Source organism: Pagrus major, chromosome 13, assembly GCF_040436345.1.
Source record: "Pagrus major chromosome 13, Pma_NU_1.0".
NCBI lineage: Eukaryota > Metazoa > Chordata > Actinopteri > Spariformes > Sparidae > Pagrus > Pagrus major.
The window spans coordinates 20,696,824-20,721,341 of record NC_133227.1 but is presented as its reverse complement, the minus strand read 5'-3'; the positions used below and the strand labels follow the sequence as shown (position 1 = coordinate 20,721,341).

At 39.0% G+C, this 24,518-nt stretch overlaps 1 protein-coding gene across 1 annotated transcript; it reads right to left on the bottom strand.

Moving 5' to 3' along the window:
• Nucleotides 1-17,879: 17,879 nt before the first annotated feature.
• yipf5 (Yip1 domain family, member 5) lies at nucleotides 17,880-23,616 on the bottom strand. Its single transcript, XM_073479215.1, has 6 exons — nucleotides 23,510-23,616; nucleotides 22,585-22,702; nucleotides 22,009-22,181; nucleotides 19,824-19,969; nucleotides 19,533-19,714; nucleotides 17,880-19,129 (listed from the first exon to the last, which is right to left on the bottom strand). Exons 2-6 carry the CDS (start codon nucleotides 22,692-22,694, stop codon nucleotides 18,967-18,969), a joined length of 774 nt encoding a protein of 257 aa, XP_073335316.1. The 5' UTR covers nucleotides 22,695-22,702; nucleotides 23,510-23,616; the 3' UTR covers nucleotides 17,880-18,966.
• Between the last annotated feature and the right edge of the window lie 902 nt (nucleotides 23,617-24,518).

The window sequence follows — 24,518 nt, the reverse complement described above, 5'->3', positions numbered from 1 at the left end:
TGTGGAATCCCTAAACTTACAGAGTAATGGATGATCCAAAACTGATGATATTAGGGTGAAGGAGTTCAGGTTTTCCAGGGAAAATAAAAAGTCTTTCATAAGAAATCATAACTTTTATGTGCTTATAATATTAAGAAAACACGTTTGGTTATGAAAAAATATTATAAAATATTATAATTTCAATAACTAAAAAAGCATACTTGTTGCTGGTGATTACGGTATATCTTAGTTATCAACCGGTAATTCAGACATAAAGTATTGTCCATTTTACTTTCAAATTCTTATGGACATGAAAACAGTAAATGACAATAATGAAACATGAATGGATAGAAAAATGGTCATTGTGATCGTCTCTCAGTGATAATTCTAATTCTTCTAATGTGTTGGTCAATGTCCCGAGAGTGTAAGGACAACAAAGACACTCAAGACACTGAAAACACAAACTGAAATCAATCTCTGCTAACAGCACAGAAAAACAAATTAAACAGCTGTCATACTGCAGCTGTATGAAGATGTTTTTGACTGTTTTTTCAATTGCATCAATTGCATCTATTGCATCGTTGTTCAATCCCACTAAAGCCAAAGTTTTTTATTTGCAGCAAACCTTCAATTACTCACATTACAGTGAAATTGCACACACTGTACATATTCTCTGTGTATACCGATACACAACTGTATAACTGCTCTGTAAATATGATTTACTTTTCCTTTAATTTGTTCCTTTAGTGCTACTTTTATATATTTTATACAATTTCATTATTTATTTCTATTTTAATTGAAAAATGTTGATATTTGTTTGGACGTGCGTGTGAAGCTTGGCGAGGGCTACCACAGCATTTCACTGTGAACTCCTGAACCTTGATTTTGCAAACCAACAACCAGATATTACTAAAGAACATTTATTGGAATAAAATGATTTATTCAAGTCAGCATCAGCAAAGTATACTCTAGAAACACACAGTATGATTTATTGACATGGGAAGGTCACACCAGCCGCAGTCAGGGCATATTTGCACCAGAAAACAAACAAACAAAAATATCCTGTTGATGTGACTCTGGACTTTGATATGTTTGTGTCAGAGGTAGAATTTCTGGGTGCACAGAAGATAACATTTTAATTATAACACTCTCTATTGACTCCGGCAAAATCGAGCAGGCGAATCTGTTTATTTAGAAATCTTCTTGAAAATGGGTTTAGTCTAAGTGAACACCCCTGCTTTGCAATTAAGGCCCCTGGAGGTTACATGTTCCTCATGTGCCCTTTGTTCAGAGATGTCCCTGTTTCCTAAGTATTTGATCTTGATCTGTCCCTTCCCTTTTTGCATTTATGACATTGAGAAGTCATCCAAAAACAAGGGTTTCATTACCTGGCTAATTGTTGCGCTAATGAGAAGCTTGTTTATCTAGGAGGAGTAATTAGATGTGTCAATTAGCATCAATTAGGCCCATGGTGTTTTAATCTGCCATTAGGATGCAGCCAGAGAGAATGTTCCCATGCCTACTCCAGGTTGGACACGGCTATTATGAAGGATGTGTTGCACAATTTGCCCCAAGATAGAAAGATGAGTGCTTCTAATCTGAGTGTTAAGTGGACAGGGAAGATATTATCGCGCTTAATCCAAATATTAACAGAAAGAAAGCACTATGTGAATATGGCATACATATGTGTACATTTCACACAACACCAGCCGCCATGTGGCCATTCCTAACAAGGCACCTCCAAAGATGGTGGGGAATATACGCCAGGTGAATTTGGCAATTTATCCGCTATACTGTAGAGCAGCAGCAGCAGTGACTTTTTATGTCACAGGATCATGTCGCGCAGCAGACAGTTTCTTCACATGAATCATGTCACATTGAATGTGATTATCTCTCCTGTCTGTGGCAAAAGCCATCCTATTCAGGCAAAATTACAGTGGAATAATTACAGTGTATGAATGTCATGTGAACATGACTGTTATATGTACTGGGGTCTCTGATTCAAAAGGATGAACACAAGAGACAGAGTATGATGACGTCGTGAAGCAGCGTGGGAGCATGGGAGTTGTTGTCTTCATTGTTAACCTGGAGTGGCACTCAGCAAAGCACATGCCTCCGCAAAGGCCAAACAGACCCCTTTTGTACTCACTTATAGATAACAGCCAAATAAACCTGAGTTTTTTCATCAAGATGCTTTATTCACTGAGAAATGAGCAAAAATGAAAAATGCCTTATCTCGCAATGTTAGTTGACAAAAGCTCCCAAGTTTCAACATTTGTAAGCGTGACACCACCGGATCTTTAAAAAGAGAGCTTGGGACAATTTACAGCCGAGTTTGTTGGGGCAACCAAAACAGTTGTTTAAAGCCAAAACATAATTTTTTCGTCACCCTAACCAAGTTGTTTTTGTGCCTAAACCTAACCAGAGCATAAGCACTGCGTTGTGACAAGAGAAAAAGTGAAAACTGAACCCAAACAAACGTAAAGTTGCAACATAAAGAAACATAAAGCTTTAACATCTCTGTGGTTTAGCAGAAGCGTACTTTGCCAACATTTATTCTGGTGATTGGATTGAGAAATGTTCAGGGACAAGGTAATGTATGTAAGTTTTAATCATTACATTTACATTTACATTTAGGGCATTTAGCAGACGCTTTTGTCCAAAGCGACTTACAATAATTACATTTGTCACAAGAAAGTTTCACGTCACGTCAAGTTTAGTCACGTTTGAAATAAATAAATAAATAAATAACAGACAATAAAAACAAGTTCAAATCTATTTTATGAAAATGAGTTTCAAAGACAACACTGAGATTGCCTATGTGATCCCAGAGGAACATTACATTACGCTCTAATAGAAAGCTGATGAAACAACCAAGAGCAACCGCCACCACCAAACAAAGGCTACAACCAAGGGGGGAAATTAATTCTAAATAAAAAAAAAGTCAGCCAATATCACATAAAATACTTTAATTCCAATGTAAAAACAACAAGAGCCAACACGAAGAGCCAGCAGACACCAAGACTATCCAAACAGTTCAATAATACAGCCTGCAGCAGTGTTAGCTTATTTCCAATTTCCATTGCCAAGCACACCAACAGAAACATCAACAGAGCCAAGGCATCGATTCACAATGTGCATAACAGGACAAACACCGACACTGACAGCAGCTTAGTGAAGTGAAGCAGTGGCCCCTCACAACTCGGCGAAGAATAAACCCTTTGTCACTGTTGTCCCAAACTGCCCACAGCAGCACAGGAAATCTTCGCTGCACAGCGCTTGAAGAGGCCAACAGCTTATTTGACAGACATAGCTGTGGAGCACGAGCGAGAATACTGTCTCCTCAAAGCCCTCCTGGAGCAACACCATCAGACTGTTGGCAGACGAGCTTGCATTTGAAATGCAACAAGTATCCAGTAGCAGACGCAGCTGGGGACGAACCAGTGTGGCAGCAGCGTAACACGGCAGAGCATAGGACTTGACAGGGTGTTAACATCTTAAATAGCTTGCCAGATAGTAAAGGGTGCATTGGATATACGTTAAATGTATAGTATGTCATGTGTGAGTGTGTCAGTGCAGTGGACTTGTTCACCTCAACCCTCAACTTGCCTCCATTCATGTTTAGTTTTATACAAAAGTCCCGTAAACAAGCACAATAAAAGTGAGTTTTTGGAGTTGTAATGTGGCCTACTGTCCACCACTCTGGTACCATGAGCCATGTAATAGCCTTCTGTGATCTTAGAGAGGCAGTAGTTCTCTGCTCTGGATGATCAGTGCCTCAACAATTAGAGCACAATGATCTAATTTGCTATTAAGCTGTGCATCATGCATGCATGGCTGAAGACAGAGACAGGCACTGCCTGTACAGTACTGTGAGGAGACAGCACTGAGAGAGACGGTGGTAATGATGAGGATGGAAAACAGTCAAATGATTGCCATGATTGCATTTGTGGATTAAGACGAATATTAAGAGCAAATTCAACACTAAACTGTTGTAGATTTGTTATATGTATATATATATATATATATATATATATATATATATATATATATATATATATATATATCTACAATATATATATATATTTTGTAGATATATATATAGATATATATATATGTATATAGATGTATATATATCCTATACATATCCTATACATACAGTTTATTGTGTCACTGCTCACTATTAGCCTGTACATTATAGTGCTGGTTTACCAACACAAAGCGGTCATAGTAATACATGCATACTTTACGTGGTACAGTATGTATTTAAGCTCTAAGAGGAAACATTTTTCAAGGTGTGTTAAAATCTTACTGCACAGCTACACTAATAGATCTTGTGAATATGATTATGAATAGTTTCATAATTAATAATAAGTTTCAATAGTATCAGTTTCAGGCAATTATAAAGATGGCTATATAGGTCAATTTTGTCAAGATGGATGATGCAAATGTTGAATACATTTATTTAAACTCAACTGACATTGGGCTGATCCTAGCAGTACAGTAAAACTGTCAAGGAAGTTTTGTTTTTATAGATGTCCGTTGTTGGTTTGTCAGCAGGATTTCACAAAAACTACTGAATGGATTTCCTTGGATGGAGGATGGGTCTCAGCCCAGAAGAGACCCCATTAACTTTTGGTGCAGATTTGGATAAAAGGGTTGGATCCAGGAATGTTTTCTAACTTTCTTTAACGTTGTGAAATAGGGCATTTTTGGGTTAATCATTTAGTCATAAAATGTAAAAAAAATATATGTTAACATTTGATGTGCAGGAGCTGTGTCCTTACTGCAGGGTTTGGATCCGACCTGTGGCCATTTACTGCATGTCATCCCCTCTCTCATTTCATTTTGTGTCATCTTCCCTGGCTGTCCTGTCGAATAGAGCCATGAAAATGCCAAAAATGTCTAATGCAATTTCCCAGAGCCTAAAATTACATCTTCAAATTCCTTCTTTCGTCCAACCAACAGTCCCAAAACCCAAGGAGTCTTTACTTTCACAACGGACAAAGAACAGCAGAGAATCCTTACATGCAAGAAGTTGAAACCGGCAAATGTTAAACATTTTTACTCGAAAAATGATTAAACCATTATTAAAATAGTTGTCAAAATTTTTATTTTGATAGACTAATTGATTAATCAACCAATCACTGCAGGTCTAATTTCAATACATAGGAATGAACTATGAACAAAAAGAACAAGAACCTACTCACATTATACGAACACCTTAGGACATAAAAGTAATGTAAGTGGTAGTAATAATAGTAAATAATTAACCTCCCATGGGGAAGCTATCAGTACCTCAACCAGCTATGGTGTATATATACCCTTATAGTGTGTCACAGACAGGAATAACAGCAGCACATTAATGATTTAAGAGTCAAGAGATGTCGGTGCAGAAACTGGCTGTCCTGGTTCTGGTACTATTCAGTCTTTTAAAAGAATGGAGGAAGCTAAAACGATGGTTAGCAGGTAGGGAGAATATTGTTACCCTTTTTCCTGAGTCTAATGGTGTGGATGTCCGCAGGGGATGGAAACTCCTGGCCCAAGACTTTTATCTATTTTGTGTCACAGTTGCGTGCTCGAAAGTAAATTTGCTTGACTATCTGGTTGGATAAGTATTCGACTCTGTTTTCTTCAAAAGCATTACACTGTGTTGTCCTTCCTTTTTTGTTTCCCAGAGTAATTGTTTGCGGCAAAAAATGTGTTACATTTACTGTTAACCACACCATTTAACAGATCTGGAACCATATTAGTAAAAGGTGCTTGTACAACGTATAAATGTATCGGTTACATCCATGTCACAAACAATAACAACAACAACAAAAAACACCATGAGCACATTACTTGCTAAGATCCTGACAAGCATGTAACCTGCTGAACAGGAAGTATAATTGGTTTGTATTTTAGTACATTATATTACTCACTAAACACCAGGCATTTATTCAGCACTGTCTCTCCTCATTAATTAGTGACCTTGCACAGTCCCTCACACGTTGAGTGGAATGCAGGGAGAAGAATAACTCACTGTGGGATGGACGCGGTGCAATCTGCTCAATAACAAAGGCTTTTTATTTGTATTATTGAGCTAACAGTGTCAATGGAGAGTAGATCTGTGTGCATTTTATATACATACTGAGTAGTATACATTTTGGATTCACAAATTTCTTGTCCAACAGCACACCACCAAGTACACAAGTCAACTCATCCGAAAACTCAACTGATTACATAAAGTCTATTAAAGGAGACGTATTACGCCTATTTTCAGGTTCCTCGTTTTATTTTAGGTTAGTACTAGAATAGATTTACATGCTCTAATGCTCAAAAAACACACCAGTTCTCTCATACTGTCCAGTGCTGCAGCACTGTAATTCCCTCTCTGTCTGAAACTCTGTTTTGGCTCCTGTCTCTTTAAGGCAACCACTCCTGAATATCCAGTCTCATCTGATTTGCCAGCTCACACATGCCTGACCCAGCTAACAACAACAGAGCAGCTGTGCTAAATCAATTCTTACGTGCCAAACTAGCTGCTAGGCATAAATTACGCAAATGTGTGACACGCTGATGTTGTGTGATGTCACAAAGTCACAGAATTAAAGGCGAGACTACTGACGAGGTGTTTAAAGAGGAGCCTCTGTTGGGGCGGACTTAGAGCTTTTTAACTTTCAAGATCTTTTACATGAAAAGGAAACTATATAAAACACTGAGGGACATGAAAAAAAGAGAAAGCATAATAGGTCTCCTTTAACAAATTCTTAACAAGCTGAAACAAGGTGCACAGCAGTCCAGTGGATGCCAACTGCCTGGCACAGTGAGCTGTTTCCACTACAGTATGGAAACTCAGTAGTGTCTGTATCTCAGTAGTAGTGCTGCAGAGCACGTACTTTGACTGGTTGTCATATTTCAATAATGCCTGCTGCTGTGCTTGTTAACTGCTATATGAGGTTTCCTGATATTAAAAAACATGATATTTTTTAAATGGGAATATGCAACCAGCGTAGGTGTGCAGGTTATTTAGTTAAATGATATTTACAGGAATCTGGATTTGAAAGACGGGTGACAGTGACAGGTGTGAAGGGGTCCTATCCGCATGATATGCCAACAAGATTTACCACGCTCTGAACTTAGGACCCAAGAGCAATGACTAATATGAGGAATGAAATACTGTTTATTATCAGCTGAATGACAAAATGGAGTTGCAGCAGGTCTGACTGTACCCTCTATACCTTCTCCCTGCTGACCCTCTAAATGAATTTCTGCACAGCTGTGATGGGATGTCTATCAAAGAAGAGCATGAGCTATACCGTTCACAGATGGTTGAGTCTAAATTGCTGTTTTCTGTATTATTCAAAACTCAAAAGTATGTTTTTGTTGCCTCTTTTTGCCATAGGCTGTTTTCACCCATGTCTGTTTGCTTGTTTGTTGGTTGGTTGGTTTGTCAGCAGGATTACACAAAAACTAATGAACGGATTTCCATGGAATTTGGATGGAGGATGGGTCTCAGCTCAGAATAGACCCCATCAACTTTTGGTGCAGATCGGAATAAAGGGACAGGTCCAGGAATTTTTCTTTAAGGTTGTGAGATATGGTGTTTTTGTAAATAATTCATGAATCTTGGTTAAAGAATCTGGTGTTTTTGGGTGGCTGGTATCTACAATTTCATGCAGATCAAAATAAAAAATTGATGTTTTATTTGATATTGGCTTAGGCTGAATCATAAACATCGCTGCAAAGAAATTAAAGGGGACTGTTGGGTCTTGGAGTTATGTTCTGTCTTTTTCCTCTCTGCCTGCCATGTGCCTTCGTCCAGCTAGTTTGTTGCCGGCCGTTTTATAAATAATTAAAAGCCACAAGGTTATACGAGGCCCTGTCAGGATTTTTTTCTTCTGCTTGAGCTCTTCCCTTTTAGTTGCAATAAGGTCCATAGATCCCTCTGCAGCTCTCTGACATGCTGCCAATTACTTCCAGGGTCCTGGAGGGGAAGAGGGAGTGGCTCAATCTACTGCTGCTGCTGCTGCCATCGCATGTGCTACTTTTAACTACTGAGCCGATGACTCATAATTATGCTGTTATCCTTACCTCACTGAGCAGCATAGAAATTAATCAGACTGCTAATTGATGGACAGGCAATGACAAAAAGTAATTCTTCGAGAGAATAAAAAAGCTTTATGCTCTGAATTTTCATGCTTTATACAATTTCTGTGCTTTGTGATTTATTTCATTTATGAGCCTTCGCAGAGCAGATGCATTATACCTTACGCTCTTGACATTAATTCAGGGTCATATACACCAATACCGTAATAAGTATGATGTGGTTAATGAAAACTACATTATGTTATGATGCATCGGCACGTTGAAATGTATTATGGACTGCTTCTAACTTCAGAAGCTTAAGTGATTGTGCACCAGTGGTGAGTTCTGCCCGGACACATATTTAGCCGGTGCATGTATCTGAGATTTTGATCGTTCAGCTGTAATGGTATGGGGCTGTTACATAATTTACAGAGAAACACAACCCTGTCTATAAATAGGGCGCAATAGCTTCCATTAATAAATAAATAGGCAAGATGATTAAGTAAATTTATATTTTATTACGTGGTGTACTGCAAGAAAAACGCGGCGCAGGCATGAATAGTGCCGACATTTGTGGCTTATAAAGTTAAAATAGAGACGTTATCTTCAAAATATGCATGTGCAGCGCTTTATTCTCATACAAATCCTGAGATAAAATCAGTTTGGACGTTTGGCTCGCCGATTTCCTTCAAGCCACTTTCTCACATTGGTGTGAGCATGAGACTTAAAGTTAGGGAGAAAAACAGGAATGTAAAGGATGAGTCACATTTCCACTAATGAGAGCACAAATATGGAATGATGTCAGCTGAGTCGCTGCTTGCTGTGGTAAGCTGATGTTCTGAATTATTATGCTTATGTCATGCATATTGAATAAGAACGCCCCCCAGCAAGTCCATATGGGTTTCGAGTCTCTGCACACAATTTCACTGCCCAAAGTGTGCAGTGAAATCCTTTTATAAGGCATTCAGGCAGATTAATGAGAGGTTAAGCGGAACATACTGACAATGACAGGGGAATTATTGTCATTCATACTGAATACTTAGCATTATGTATGTCAAAGATAAATTGTTACGGGTAAAGCTATTACATAACGATACAGCTATATTACACAAATTATTATGTAATACTGTGCTTAAATTATTCCTTTGTCATCCACCAGATGCTGCTTGCTTACTCAGCATCAGCTCACAGTACACAGCGCTCTAGTTCATCCTTATTTATTCCTCTGTTTTATTCCTATGTAAGGAGTAAATAATGATCCATTCAAAATCTGTTCATGGTCACTTCATAATTCTTTCCTTTTCCTCTTGTGAGGAGGAGAGCACTTCCACACATACACAGAGGCTCCATAAACACATCCTATGAAGAATCAAAAGTAGGCAGCAGAGATGTTGGTTTGGGAATTGACAAAAGCAGTGAAGTATCTCTTCTCCTAGGCTGAAGTAGGTGGTTCCAGGCGGCACACGGAGTTGAAAGAGAAAGTACTTTCAAGGAGTGGTGTCTCAGGAGTGAAGACTCAAACGCTGTTATTTCTCCCTCAGAAGGCAGAGTGAACACCTGAAAACGTGTCCAGGCGAACCGACTACGGCTACAGATCTGCGGCTTCAAACCCGTGCAGTGATGTTTTCGATGCGCTTGTTTGCCTAATCAAAAGTGCATGTTTTGCTCAGAATTTCTCTTGAGAATTTAGGAATTCAGCTGGAAAAAACAGGTGCATGAATTCATCAGTTAGAAAAATCCCTTCCAAACTTAGTACATCCTTAAAGTTTGTTTTTGTGGGAAATCATCAATAATTTAATATGTTTTGTGCTGCCTGCAACAATTCTTTCTTATAAAGCTTTATATTATCTTCCCAATTTTAAATAATTGGTGTTGTGGTTTGATTTAATGGTGCTCTATGTTGACATGTACGAATCACTTTTTTATTGGCCGTATGTGAGTGAATTGTAACGTGATGTGAAAAATTAGAACCTTCCCGTCTCTCTCGGTTGCCTATACAAGTCTGTGGACGACTTGTCTAAGTTGTTAAACGCTGTGTGGATTAGGGATTTCCTTGTGAAGGACTCAGGTTTGATTTTCCGCGACAGAAGAACAGCAGAAGCTAACGTTGTGTGATGGTCATTCTGACACCACATAGTAGGAAAACACGTGTAAAGGCTACAGCACTTAAGACTATTATATACCATTTAAACGTCCCAGTGAGCAATGCCAGTGAGTCATAATGACAGGGCCCCTGAAACACCTTAACTAAATGCAGCCATCGATAAAATTATTAGCCACAAGTCTGTTATTTCCTGTTAGGACACATCACACGGCCTGCTGTGAAAAACGCTTCCAGGAAACATTGCAGTCTGATTAGTTCTAAACTGTGATGAATGAATCTGCAGAGAAAACAGCTGCACCGTTTCTTCGCTGTCAGTTCAGAAATATAACCGTTCTGTTTTTTTTCCACATTTCACATATGCAGGGTTTTTGTTCTTAAACCTCCATGTGCAGAGAGTGTAGGGTGCAGCTGTAGTCATGCTGCATTCCAGACGACTCGAACATTTCCAACCTCCTACTAGAAAAAGTACAACTGAGTGCCACTTGAAGTTGGAAATTCTACTTGTAAACTCATTTTTGTAGGTGACAGTGGAATATTTAGATACGTTTCCAAATAAAAAAGTGCCGTAAAATTAAATGTAAATTGGCGTCTGTTCCTCTATTTCGTCTACATATGCAAGGAGGCTGCACAGAGTTTTATTTTTTTATTTTTGCCGTGGTCGGAAATTTCAACTGATTCCGACCTCCAACTGTGACTGGAACGCACCAGTAGAGCAACATGATGGCAGGCTCAGGCAACCGTACACTGATGATCTGAAATCAATACGGCTTGGCCATCATTTGGTCAACCCCTGTTGTGTTGTGCATACAGCAAAGCACTGAACATATGTGTCATATGTGCATTTTTGTGTCTTTTAACATGTTAAGTTTATGCACATATTTGTTTTTGAATAAGATCAACATCATTAAAATAATCTGACAAGCTGCACATTCTTATTATTATTTCCTGTGTGCACCCGCACCCAGAAACACACAGACATACTGTTTGTACAAAGCAGCACGTACATAACATTTAATGCTTGTACAGCAGTACAGACATTACATACACACCCACTCATGAATACACATGAGCATGCATTCATGTACACACACACACACATACACACACACACAAAACACCGGTTCCCTCATCTGGACTCTGCTGATCGTCCCTTGCAGTGTTTGCGTTAGTTCATTGAGTTCTGAATCAACTGTTAGAAGAGTCCGCAGTGCAATGAGGGGGGACAATTAGCCTAATGAGGTGCAGGAGCAAATCACACTCAGTGCTGTGCTAACAGTTGCTCAGTGAATATTCATGTGCTGTTGGCTTTGCAGATGCATTAAAAGGCGGCGCTGCGTTGCTGAATACCAATCGTTACATTTCCACCTGTCGCTCGTCTGCTCCCTCAGTGAAGATAACATCCTAATCAGCCTCATCGCTGCGAGGCTTTTTGGAGTGCATCGCATACACAGGCCGCATCTATTAATCTACCCAGCTGCATCTGCGGCTGTTCGCCATTAAAAACAGAGACACCTTTTCACCTTTAACAAAACAATTAAGACACAGAACAAGGACAGAATAGATTGGACCATGAATGCATCACTCCTGTTAAAATTATTATTTTTTAAAAGTCAAATCCCTTTATGTCTATTATTTTTAATGTATTTTATAGCATGTAAGCGTGGAAATATTAGACAATCCCAATGAAAATGTCTGAGCATTTTGGCATGGTATTATTTTTTGTTAAGGTTGCTATTTGTAAGAAAAGTTGATATTTTAGTCTCATTCGCCAACTCGTCAAAAACTGAGGCTTTGGGATTATGGGACGGGACGGCCACCCTCCCAAAGCGTCAGTTCTTGACAAGTCTTGACAAGAAACTTTACTCTTTTATAATAGCTTTACGCAAATGTGACATATTAACCCCCTATATTTTATAAAGCAGCGTGTACAGTATCGACAGGAATTACACCCACAGCACCACAATGTTTTACAACCCATTCATTCTATACGTAGCAATTTTTTACAGAGAGTGATTTTTTTTTCCACAGCTGTATTAATTCTTTTTGGCCACTTGGAGGCAGAGGAAAAAAGGCTAAAAATACTACATCTGTCTGGAAACAAGACTGATGGTGTCATCATATAGGGCTTGTGGGATGGAAATCCTAACAGTGTGCTAAATGAGACTAGAAAGGTCCATCTGACTGTGGAACAATGCAGCGCTGGGTGATAATTCTATGTGGGTTTGTCGATACTAGTCACATCTTTCACTGTGAACAGTAGTCTAAATCTAAAGACCTGATAGAAAATACTGTACTCATAATGGAAATTAAAATGAGCCACGACTTGCTTATAACGATGTAGTTAATATAACGATGCTCAAGCAATATGATCACGATGAACTGTGACATACTACAAAGTAATTTACTGTGACAGTAAACATTAATTATTCGTTTAGATATTGAGATTGCAATAAGAGTCACAATATTAGGATGGATGGTAATTTGTGCATTCATTAAAAAAGTGGTGGAGACATGAGGGCAAAGATGAAGAAACATTTTTTAAACGATATTCAACATATGTGATGTTAGACAGGTGGATCATAAGATGTCAGAGTAGATAATCGCGGAAGGGAAAACATTGAGATCAACATTAATTTATTTCGTATTGACATTTCTTAATGTAAACTACTTCTAAGGACTAATTATTAGAAGCATAATTAGTTATATTCCTTTAATTATGTATATATATATATGATTTATGATTACATTTTGTATTTGTTAACACTGGAGCATAAACAGGCTTGTATTTGGAGTGATGGTGTGGTGTATAACTTTATGTTATATGATAAGCTTGTGACTAATGTATGATGCACACATTAAAGACATGATATATTTAGTTATTTATGTTGAAGGGGCACTGGCAACCTGCTCGTGCTAGATTCACGATTCATCACATTTTCTAATGCAGTTATTGTGCAATGCAACATCCATCATTAGCAATGGGTTAGAACGCGTTTGTTAACCATGACATAACTTAACTCAAGTTTAATTAACTATAAATTTGCCATTTGTTATATAAAAAGTGTCACCATCTCATTTTATGCTGTTCTATCTAAGAATCTAAGTTGCATTTTTTCTTTTTTAGTCTTCAGCACAACTCCTGTCTGTTTCCTTCCTCTCCTCCCCTCTGCCTCCATCCCTCCAGCTTGTCTCGCTCCATGTATTTGTCTCTAGCAGAGCAGGAGACGGTTTCATCATTAGCTGCTACTCACCAGTCAGCTGAGCCAGCTTGCTGGGCAGAACAGACTGCGGCTCAGGCCGGCCAGATGGAGGTGAGATTATCCTCCATTAGATAACATGATGGTTCGGTTGCCCTTATTCCCCGGAGACAAGTGGACCAGTCAACTAGTCAGCTATTCCTAAAACAGTTTGGAGCTGATGGTAAGAATAACTTTAATGATTAGTTGCATTAGCAGGGTTGGAGGGACAGTGGTAGCAGCAGGAGCATACTATTTCAATGATGACTAATATTAATACAACTTTTTTTCCCAAGGTGTAAAATGAATTAGAATTGTTTTATGCTTTCAACATAGTTTCCCATTCATCACACTCAAATGTTCTACGTAATGGTCTTATATCATGCAATAGAAGTTCACAGGGACAAACTTTGGGACTGTTGGGGATTTCCCAGGGTCCACCAATGATAAAAATACAGTACGTCTATTCAGGATACTTGAGGCACTTGAATAAGTGTGTCCACTTGATGTGATGTTATGTAAAATGAGCAGTTAGCCTATAAACTAAGCAATGTAAAAAAAAAAAAAGAAGAGCTAAGCAAATGTGTAAACAAACAACCCATGAAGTGAGCTGAGTAGTGAGCTGGGTGGGATCGGGGCTGAAGCTCCTCATAGATGATGATCTGGGCCAGAGTGAGCCATAAATTTCCCTGATAATGACTGCAAGGAAGTTTTAAAAAAAAGAAGTGGGGATGTAGTCATTGCTCCAGGGGAAATGTCAAGGCTGCAGCCGGTGAACACAGCAAAAATAATATTCCGTCGGCCAAGAGGAGACACAGTTTGCAACTCAACACTGTCATCTGGAGGCGACTGGGTGTAAATGTTCCGGGAGGTGACACGGCCCTTCCCTCGCTTCAACTACTTTGAGGTTCTGGCTTCATTCTTTTATTATTTTATCCTCTTTTATGATTTTAAATCTGTGCTGTGAACACAACTGAAGAATCTCTGACTCATCATAAGATTGGATGATGAGTCAACCCCATGAAATCCAGCTAAGTTGAACAAAAATAACCAGGGGTGTTTCAGGGGTAGTGCTGTCAAAACACTGTGGATAAGAAGTCCTGCAGCTGCCAAAGACTTGCTTAGAGCAGCACATTCAGCAAATTCTGAAACTATATTGGCCCGATGGCATGATAAAATACTAAAGAGCAATAGCTGTGAAAATGAGTCATCAAAGCTCTCTACTGACGGCGATAACAAGCTTTGCTAATCATATTGTTTGCCTAATTAAGACAGTTTTGTTCACAGATGTAGCACTACTCTTAAATACAGCACTAAAATTATTTCTAAAAATTGTGCTTTGGCCAAGTCAGTACCATCAAAAACAGTCTAGTCCATTTTTTATTGTATTGTAAATACAGTATCACTTAAAACCACTGCATGTTAACGAAAAATGGTTTAAATCAGGTCTCTACACCACAGCTTTAGATACTTTAAGAAACCTCTTCATGGCTAAGTTAAGGATAGGTATGCTAAGCTAACTTCCTGCCTCCTTCTTAACTAATGGCGACAATCATTGGCTGGTGCACTTGTCAGACTCAGAGACCTTTATCTTGGCTTTGAGAGAAAATTAACACAAGGAGATTGTTGTTTCCATCGTGGTGAATAGTGATCACATCACTGTAGCCAGCTTTTTAATTTACTTAAGACACGAGTCTTTAACTTCTAAGTCTCAAGTCATTTATTTCCTGTTGAGTCAAGTTGCAAGTCATTGTCATCAACAGTGATGTGGGTCGACTAGAGTCCGCATCTGTGCTCTGAGCACAGCCTGTATGAATCATTAAACTAATATTTTATTATTTGAGAAGCAAACAAATGTCTGTAATAAAATGTGTGTGAATTAAAATGTTTTCTCTTTTGTTTTTCTTGCTGCATGAGAAGCCGGTCCTAAATGGTAATGTCAGATCCTTTTAACTTGAAACTCATTTCATCCAAACAATGTTTTTTGTTATTCTTATCCTCATCAGCTCAAATGAAAAACAGCAGAAAAAGCTAACCAAACTCTGGTTGTAATTTGATTATTAATATTAATCCAACTATTGTACACAGAGAGAATGAGTCGCACTGTCTTCCTTCCCCAAACATTTCCACATTAAGTGTTATAAGAGTTTTCTCACTTCAGCACCTGAGCCGTTGTGAACTTTAAGGTTAGGACAATCAGCTGGTGAGGAGATTTTATAAGGTCTCTTTTAAAGGAACAAAACATGGAATTGTGGAATGAATTCCTCCTCTGGGCCCAAGAGGGAAAATGTGTGAACATGAGAAGCCCCTGAATGAACTCCGATGCAAGATACTGAAACCAGCTTGCAAAATGGCTGAGACCAGATACTGTACACACGCCAGTGGTGCAAGAATGTCAACATCCTGCTCACTTCTATCTTACCCAGAATGCCTTTGACTGTTTCTGAGATCCCAAGAGCTGAGAGGATGCAAAACTGCAATGATTTGAAAGCCTCCAGGCTCTCGCCAGTTTGTGTTTGTGAATGAAATTAGGGGAAATAGCAGTTTGTGACACATCCAAGCAATGTCTTATCTCGAGAGGAATCCAGATTAAAGTGTGACACCGAACACTACCAACAAGGAATGAAAAAAGGAATGTTATCAACACTAAATTACAGGTTGATTTTGCTTTCTTTTTTAAATTGATACACAGATTGTACATACAGAAGAAGCTTATGTAAAAACTTATATGGCCTTACGAGAGAGTGGCCTGTGAGAGCAAACTGCTCCTGTTGGGTTTGCTTGAAATGCAAAGTATCTCCTTGATGTCGAGTTTGTTGGAATAGAAAAAGCACCACATTTTCATTTTTGAATTATTCATTCCTCCTAAGTGGGTTACCGTCCATTTAAGGGCCCCCCCTGTGTATGCGTTTTGTGTATGTTAGTGCAAAGAAAACCCAGCAGGGAGAAGAAAAAAAAAACAGAGGGTTGTGTTGTAACCATAAAACTCAATATTTCTTCTTGTCAACCTTCTGTTTAGATTACGTGGGTTGTTGCATTTGAAAGCTTTACTGAGAGAAGGAAGTCAACCAGTGCGGTTCTACTGTATGTTGGCCAATCTCCCTCCACACACCACTAGCATTTGGGACTTGTGGTTTTTAATTCTGCCAAAAACAACTGACCTCGAGGGCCTGTGGCTTCACAAAACCAGATGACAAAATTAGACAAATGTGCAACAGTAATCTCTGCAGTCCTGTCTGTGATTTTCAGTAATACCAGGAAGTTGGTCTGTTTAAAAGTTAATCCTGATGTTGTATCACGTTACACCATGACAGAAAAATCACATGTATTACAGTAGTTTTATGTTAGCTTGTGAATAAGTAGCACTTGTATCATTTGCGGGTGTGCCGGTTGCTACTCTTGAGTTGAATATAATAATATACAGATATATACAGATTAACTATTTACAGAAAAATGTAATGGCTTGCAGCTGGTTACTTAAAGGTACAATGCGTAGGCTTTAAGGGGAGCTGTTGGCAGAAATGGAACAATCACAAGACAACAGGTATTCAGTTGGTTGCAATCTGTAACCAAACTGCTAGATGCCACTTAACCCTACACACCAGACCTTCATATGTGTCATATGAATAGTTATATGAATGAACATACCACATTGAAATTCTACAATATTGTCATATAATAATATAATAATAGAAATAATCAGAAAGTTTAAGGATTCATAAAAGTAAATGAAAGTTTTAAAAGTCAAATTATTATTATAGGGGCAGTGCATGCAACTCTAAAAGCTTTTGCAGAAACTGGAACAATTGTACCCAAAGCACAATCTGTTTTTTTCCCCCCAGCAGCTTGGCAGGACGGCTTCCAAGTCAGAAACAGCGTTTCATATTGTAAGCGCCAAACTAATGGGTATTTTAAGACATCGGGACATTTTCAAGCCCCGTAGTAGCAACAAATCCGAAGATTTTTAACGTTGGGATCATTTGCAGCAGTGTTTGTGGGGACAGAACCAGGTAACCAAAACAATGTGCTTTAATATAAAAAATACTAAGCTCCAATACATCTGTGGTTCAATTTGGTGACTGGGATGGGAAATATTCTTACGAGTGAGTCAGGAAAGGCGATGTGTGGTTAATGCTGCCCTCACTTGACTGACTGGGCTAGAAGTTCAAACATGTCCACACTCACCTTTTCCTACAATTGCAAACCCTTTTAAACGTTGAAGGTCTTCCAGGCCTAAGACACAATAAAAATGACAACAGTAAGGATCAAAGTATGCACATTATTTCCTTTGATCTACCACCCAACTGTGATAAAATCTCCCCAGGTTGTTGAAAACTGTCATTATGCATCATACACCCACTTATTCCACTGCTCACCAGCTTTTCTTCTGCCACACGGACGCCAGCCATTGGCCCGCAGGCCAAATGTTTAATAAAGTTTAAACCACTTCTTAAAATTATCTGCTTGACCTTTTAATACCACAAGGCGGATAACCTTCAAAGACAACTTTAATGTGCATGAGAAGACATGAACAACAGATGACACATCAAAGCATACAAAGTGAGTCAACTGCAAAATAAAGATTAAGAAAATGTAAAGAATGCAAACTATAGCAACAACCTAGAGACATGCCTGTACCTATTAACATTCAGTATCTCTCAGACTATTAATACTTAACAATCAAATTTGTTTGGTTTTGAAAATTAGAGACAATGCTATTGTGCAAACTGTATTTTTGTCTTCTTGAAAGGCATTAAAACTCAAATGAATTTCAAGAGAATATAATAAAACAATACATGAGAATATCTAGCACAGCTGCTGTTTTTTACAAAGATCAAAATCCCTGCTGTGATGAGCAAATGATTCGATCTACGGGTCCTCAGTCCTGGAAAAAAAAAGGGGAGGAGATCCCTCCCATTTTCCTCCGCCCTATGTGAGTGGAGGGGAAGAATGATCGGTAGTCTTGTGCAGAAGGAAAGTGGGTGTTTCCAGTAGTCTTGCAGCTGTAGATTTTATAGGTTGTTAGACCAAAAATGGCTCACAACAGCTTTTGCAGAAATCATGATACGTGTTGTTTCCATTAGCTCCAAATTTGGCAGCGGGGTTGGTTATCGGTCCTTTTTGGAAATTTCCCATCTGTGTCCAAAATAATTGTCTCCTCAGGCTTCTATAGTGTGAACTAGTTGCTTGCTTCCTTCCCCTTCGTGTCCTTAAAATCACAGGACTGTAGCAGGTCGTTTAAGGCTAGAAATGGTCCACAGGAGAGTTATTTTTCACCAGGTTTATTTGACAGTCCTCTCCTTTTAGTATGAGGGGGAGCATGGTGGAGAGACGACATGAGTGAGACGGTACACTCCAGCCTGCAGATGGTCGAGTCAGAATGTAGTGAGAGGTGGAGACTTTTATATATATAAAAAAACCCAAAAAAAAAACCCTTGGTGCCATTTTAGACAGGAGCTCCCACTCTTCTGTAATGACAGTATAATTAGCTAATAATTACACTAATTACACTGTTGCTAATTATACTGAAATAACAGAAACTGAGGCGCAGTTACCAATTTCTACTCAATTATGTTTTTAGAAGACAGAGATGAGTGCAAAGACCCCATATAGGAGAGCACAGGGGTAAGCAACCAGCAGCTGCTGGCCATCCATGGCCAACGCCGAGATGAAGATCTTTGAGGCTGAGAAACTGCACCAGCCAATGATTGCTGCTGTTAGTATAATTCCCATCATGCCCCTAAAGAGGAGAAGAAGGAAGTAGGAAGTTAGCTTTGATGATTTTAGCAGATGCCGGTATGAAAACAGTATTCATACAGTTAAGTGAAATGTACGGATATTTGTGAAACATGAAACAAAAGTTACAGTCCTACACATAAATATCACACTTTAGCCAAGCTGCCAAGGAATTCTGTTAAATAATCATCAGCAATGTGGTTACAATGAATAAGCTGGTCTTCAAATGACATCACTTTACTGTAATGCAGCCTTTAAAAACAGGAAAACATAAGTTATAACAATATCTGAAATTCAAAACAATATCTGGATCTTATATAATGATTTTGCCATAATATTTATTTTTTGCCCAACTCCAATTTATAGGTTGTATTAACATCAATAAACACCGTTTCCTGTGTACTTACTGTAAAGAGAAGAGAACGCCAAAGCTGGAGAGGAGGATCATTGGGAGGAGGCAGTATCCCAGCACGCTGGCCACACAGCCGAAAGAGACGCCCGTCATACTCATAAGGTTGAGTAGGCAGTACATACCAAGGCAGCCGATTGCACTGATACCATACACGTAGCCAAACTGGATCTTACCTGACTGTGAATGGAAAGGAAAAATAAAACATCCGCACAGTCAGACATATACACCTACATATTGACAGCTGTCCAGATACATATTAGTGCTGATGTAAAACTAAATGATTTACCAGGAGAAGCGTCGCTCCAAAGGCCAAACAGAAGACCATGGGGCCAGCCAGGTCTGTCTCGTTCATGATGCTGCCGTCTGCTACCTTCATCGGATGGAGCACCGTCAGGGTCTTCTGCCAGATGTGGTCAAAGTTGATTCCTAATTCTGAGACAGAGAAAACGCACATCAGACAAACTGCATAACAGAACTATAATCTGTTCAAACAAAGCTGGTAGCAAAAAGTGACACAAAATTGTACGGGAAACTGCCACTGGCTTGCTATATCAGCGCTTTGCCCCAAGAGATGGTTTAGAAACATCTTTGTTCCAGGAATAGTCAGACTGTTCAATCATCCCTTTGCATGAGAATGAAGGCAGAAAAGACTCCCACTGTGATGAATGTGTGATTTCTTCTCTAGCCCTGAGGTGTGTCTTTACCTGTCTAGGTCACACTCATTATAGTCTCAAGGGGAGTGATTCTATTACAGGATGCCACTCTTTCCAGAGCCCTCAGCGACTTCTTGAATGTACTTGTTTTCTCACTCCAACAATTTCACATTCAAAGATGTTCTATTCATAATATTTTCAAACACAATACAGAAAAACAGCACACTACATGCATACGGCAAGCTGGAAGAGGCTATTGTAATTATTGGTGTTTTTTATTAAGAATATCTTTAATTGGTTAATTATTTTTTCAGCACCACTGAATACAACTTGATAAGCACCAGTGTTGCGCTCCACACGAGGCTGCTTACATGTAATATCCTCAGTCACAGTTCATGATATTCACTCTTGTCGCTTTTTTTCAAATAAAATCCTACTTGTAAGGCCTTTCCTCCAAATGAGCATGTAGCAAAACCTAAAAAACAAGGACATAGTCCCTCAGCATCACACACAGGTGAAGCTCCACCTGCACCAACGCACACATCAAGTGTCAGTTGAATCTACTCCGTCTACTCAAGTTTCAGGAATAAAAACAATTTTGAGTCTCGAGTTTAGAACATAAATACAGGGTGTTTAGATAAGAGAAGGAATCCGAAAATACTCTGCAAAAGCATGACAATAAACTTGAGTGGGTAATTTGGCTACACACAAAAAACTGTGTTTACAAAATAAGAACATAAGTATAGATTTGACATAAAGAATTACTATAATGATGAGGTTGACAAAGAGGAGCGTCAAATCCTTGCAGACAGAGTCTTTTTTCATGAGCTCCCAATGTACTGTAAGGTAAAGCAACACTACATGTTACATAATTTACATCTGTGTGAGCTTATATCTCTATAGAGACAGTTTATTTAACATATTTAAAATGCCTTAATTGTTCAGCTTTTTGAATTATAAATTTTTACTGCAGCAGCAAAAAAAAAGCATACTGTAAAAGTGAAAAACATGATATTATTTAACGGCTGCCATCATCTCTTCAACTTCAACTGAATATCTTTTCCTCAGAGCTGGTTAGTTTGTAACTGCCCAACATGTATGCCGATGAAAAGTTTGGAATGTGCATAAAGTTGAGGGAAAATACTACTAAAGTTTGGAAATGTCAGAACTGTCAATTTTGCAGTCACTTTGTCAGGCAGCCAACTTCTCATCTATCAGCCTTACTATTCCATCAAACTTTCTTGCAGCTATGGACCTTTGACTCTGCGAGTGACTGCAACAGGCGAATGAAACTTTAATTTCACGCCTTAAGAGCAGATATTAAGTTCATGTCCTGGAAGTGATTCTGCAGACTGATTTCAACAGGAACACTATAATTTCATATTCTAGCAATTCAACCTTTTAAAAGTGACTTGCAATTATTCCAAAAGCTGGTTCACAGAACAACTACTGATTACGTTCATTCACTGATTATTTCTCCACATTAGCTGAGCAAACAATGGTATTAAATTTGCAGTGATATGAAACGAAAATAAATCCTCACTTCTCAAAAGCTGTGACTATGACTTAAACTTTTTATTCATTATAGAAAACTTCACTAGCAATTAACCGTCACAATAATAACCAACAATTTTAGCACTGTAAACAACAGACAAAGAAAAACATACTTAGTGTATTGCTGACTGTGCTAAACTGTACAGGACTAGCCAGTTCCCTTGCAATATTCCTACTCTCTTAAATAATAAATATTATAAGAGAGGTGAGAGGAGCTGAATACAAGCCAATGGGGCCGGTAGCAGTGGCTACATTGGCACCAACCTTCTAGCAGTGGCGGCTCGTCATCGAAGCTGCTGCTGTACATAGACTGTGAAGCGGATGGAGTGTAGGTCTGTGTGGGCTGGAAGATTTGTCCCGTGTATGGCTGCTGGGGCTGCATCATCCCCGGGGAAGAGTAAGCCATGGGCTGGGAGTAGTCGTACTGACCATATGGCCTGGGAAAAACAGAGTTATGGTGTTTAACAGAACTTTTTCAGTGAAGGGAACTGACAACTTACATTCGCAAGTTTCTGACCAAGCATGTTGTTACAGTTAGTCACCAGTAATATATACTTATGAAAAGCATTAAACCACTGCAAGACTAGTTCCCTTCCTCATCTTACGAAATTTTTCTAACTCATTTTAAACAAGCACTCCTATTTTGCAATCAAAAACTTTCATAACGCTTCGGCACGCAGACCTTCATCAGGTTATCGGATTAATCTCTCTTAAAAGGTGTCAAATCAAATAACGTGTTCAGTCAAGCAACAAAATGTTATGTAGGTTAGTTTCCATCAGCTGAAATGGCACGTAAAAGAATATACATGTAGAAAAGTAGGGACAGCTTTCTTCACTTACTGTTTGTAGGGGGTTTCAGCATTGTTGTAGCCATAGCCGGCCTGGTTTTGGTCATCTACACTGTAGCTGGACTGGTAGAAGTCTGTGTTGAAGTTGTCAAACCCTGACATCTCTCACTCTGTTAGAGACACAGGGACAGGAACACAAAACAGGAACACAACTCGTCAGTTAGGGTGATTATTTTGATCGACGGTGGCAATCAATATAAACATGCATTACTTTTACACTTTAAATTTTGAGTGCTGTTTTATTGAACAACTATGCTCCCTGAGGACAGTCCAGTTGGTCATCAACAGCTTAAATCCCGTCATATATATCTATCCGGAACAGTTTCCCGTTACATCTCGTAAACTTGTAGTCCGTGGCAAAAATATTAGCTAGCTTAGCTAATGTTAGTTACGTGACAGACGTCGTTGTCTCTTGTGAACCATTGAAATGCCTAAGGCTATATATAATATACAATTACTAGCTAACGTTATCTTAAGAGAGTGGTAATACTAATATTTACTGCACTAACTTACTATTTACTCGCCACCGAGCTGGGATAACAGTAACGTTACCTCCGTGTGATTTCAATACAACTGTTAGCTAAAGCAGCTAGCTAACGTCGCTTCACATATAAATAGCCAACGTAAAAAAGGATGTCGTTGGTCTTATATAAGTCTGTTAACACTAAGCATCAAATGACTCTAAACAATCACCTTAAAGGATAAATTAACCTATATAACAAAGGCTTCTAATCTCTGGGTGGCTAATGCACCGTTATTTCTGCAGCTAGCTGGTTAGCTGATGCTAGCTACAACAGCTGTGGAGACGCTCGCTGATCTTGTGCAACATGTCAGCGGTGTTTCCAATATCCTATTCAACTTTTATCACATAATCATTATTCTAGGGATGTAAAAGCATCACAAATGCTGAGACGTACCTGTGTTGTTTGACGAATCAAACCACAGCCCTGCCAACTTGGTCGCGGTTGCTACGTGTCAGGAGAAAGGTACAACTTCCGGGTTGGTAAGTAGCCGACGGGAAGCCGTTAGGGACACTGACAAACTGCACTTTGCTAAAAGGTTTGGCGCATTCTACAGACCACTGGGGGCATTACAGAAGAGGCCTGGATGTATAAAAATAGTACCATGATTTGTATGCGCCGTGGTACAGTTTCATGGTTGAAATAATTGCAGTGCTGACTGTTATAGGCTTGTGCTTGAGAAAAGTCCTTATGCAGTCCTTTTCCCTGATTTTGAATGCTGATTTTTATGCAGAGAGTGTGGAGACGTTATGGAAGGAGAAATATTCTATTTCTAAAAGGTCAAAACACTTGGAAGTGCTTGGACGTTCTTGTGTTATGGATTAACCTCATGAAAAAAGCATTAGCCTGCAGTACAGACCACGGATGCTGTGCAAATATCACAGGACTAGGCTATTAAGTGACTTTAAAGTGATGCATACACAGTGGAATTAAAGTATCAATGAAGCACTTAAAGGTCATATGCTACTGTGTAGGACACATAATAAGTCCTTATTAGAAATGTCCAATGTTCCTTATGATTATGATAAATAAGCAAATACAAGACACAAACAGATATGGTTCGACATCTCAAACTCCTGCCTGTTTTGCCCACAACATGTAGATATGAGACCCATGGCTGAGTGTGAAAACCAGCGTCTAATGGTAACAAATAGAGACAGAGAGCGGACAGTGATTTAACAGGACAAGCGCTAAGCTTCCGGCAAGAACAAAGGTAGTCTCTTTCATTAGGAGGCAGAGGAGCAGATCAATCACCCTGCCCGTGCGGGAGAAGTGCACCGAAACCAAATACTGCGGGAGGATCCATCCTCTTTGATGATGATAGATAATGTGGAGTAATAGGCTGATGACCTCTGCTGAGAGGAAACAGGGACGGTAGGGAACGGGAGGCAGGGAGAGCATCACA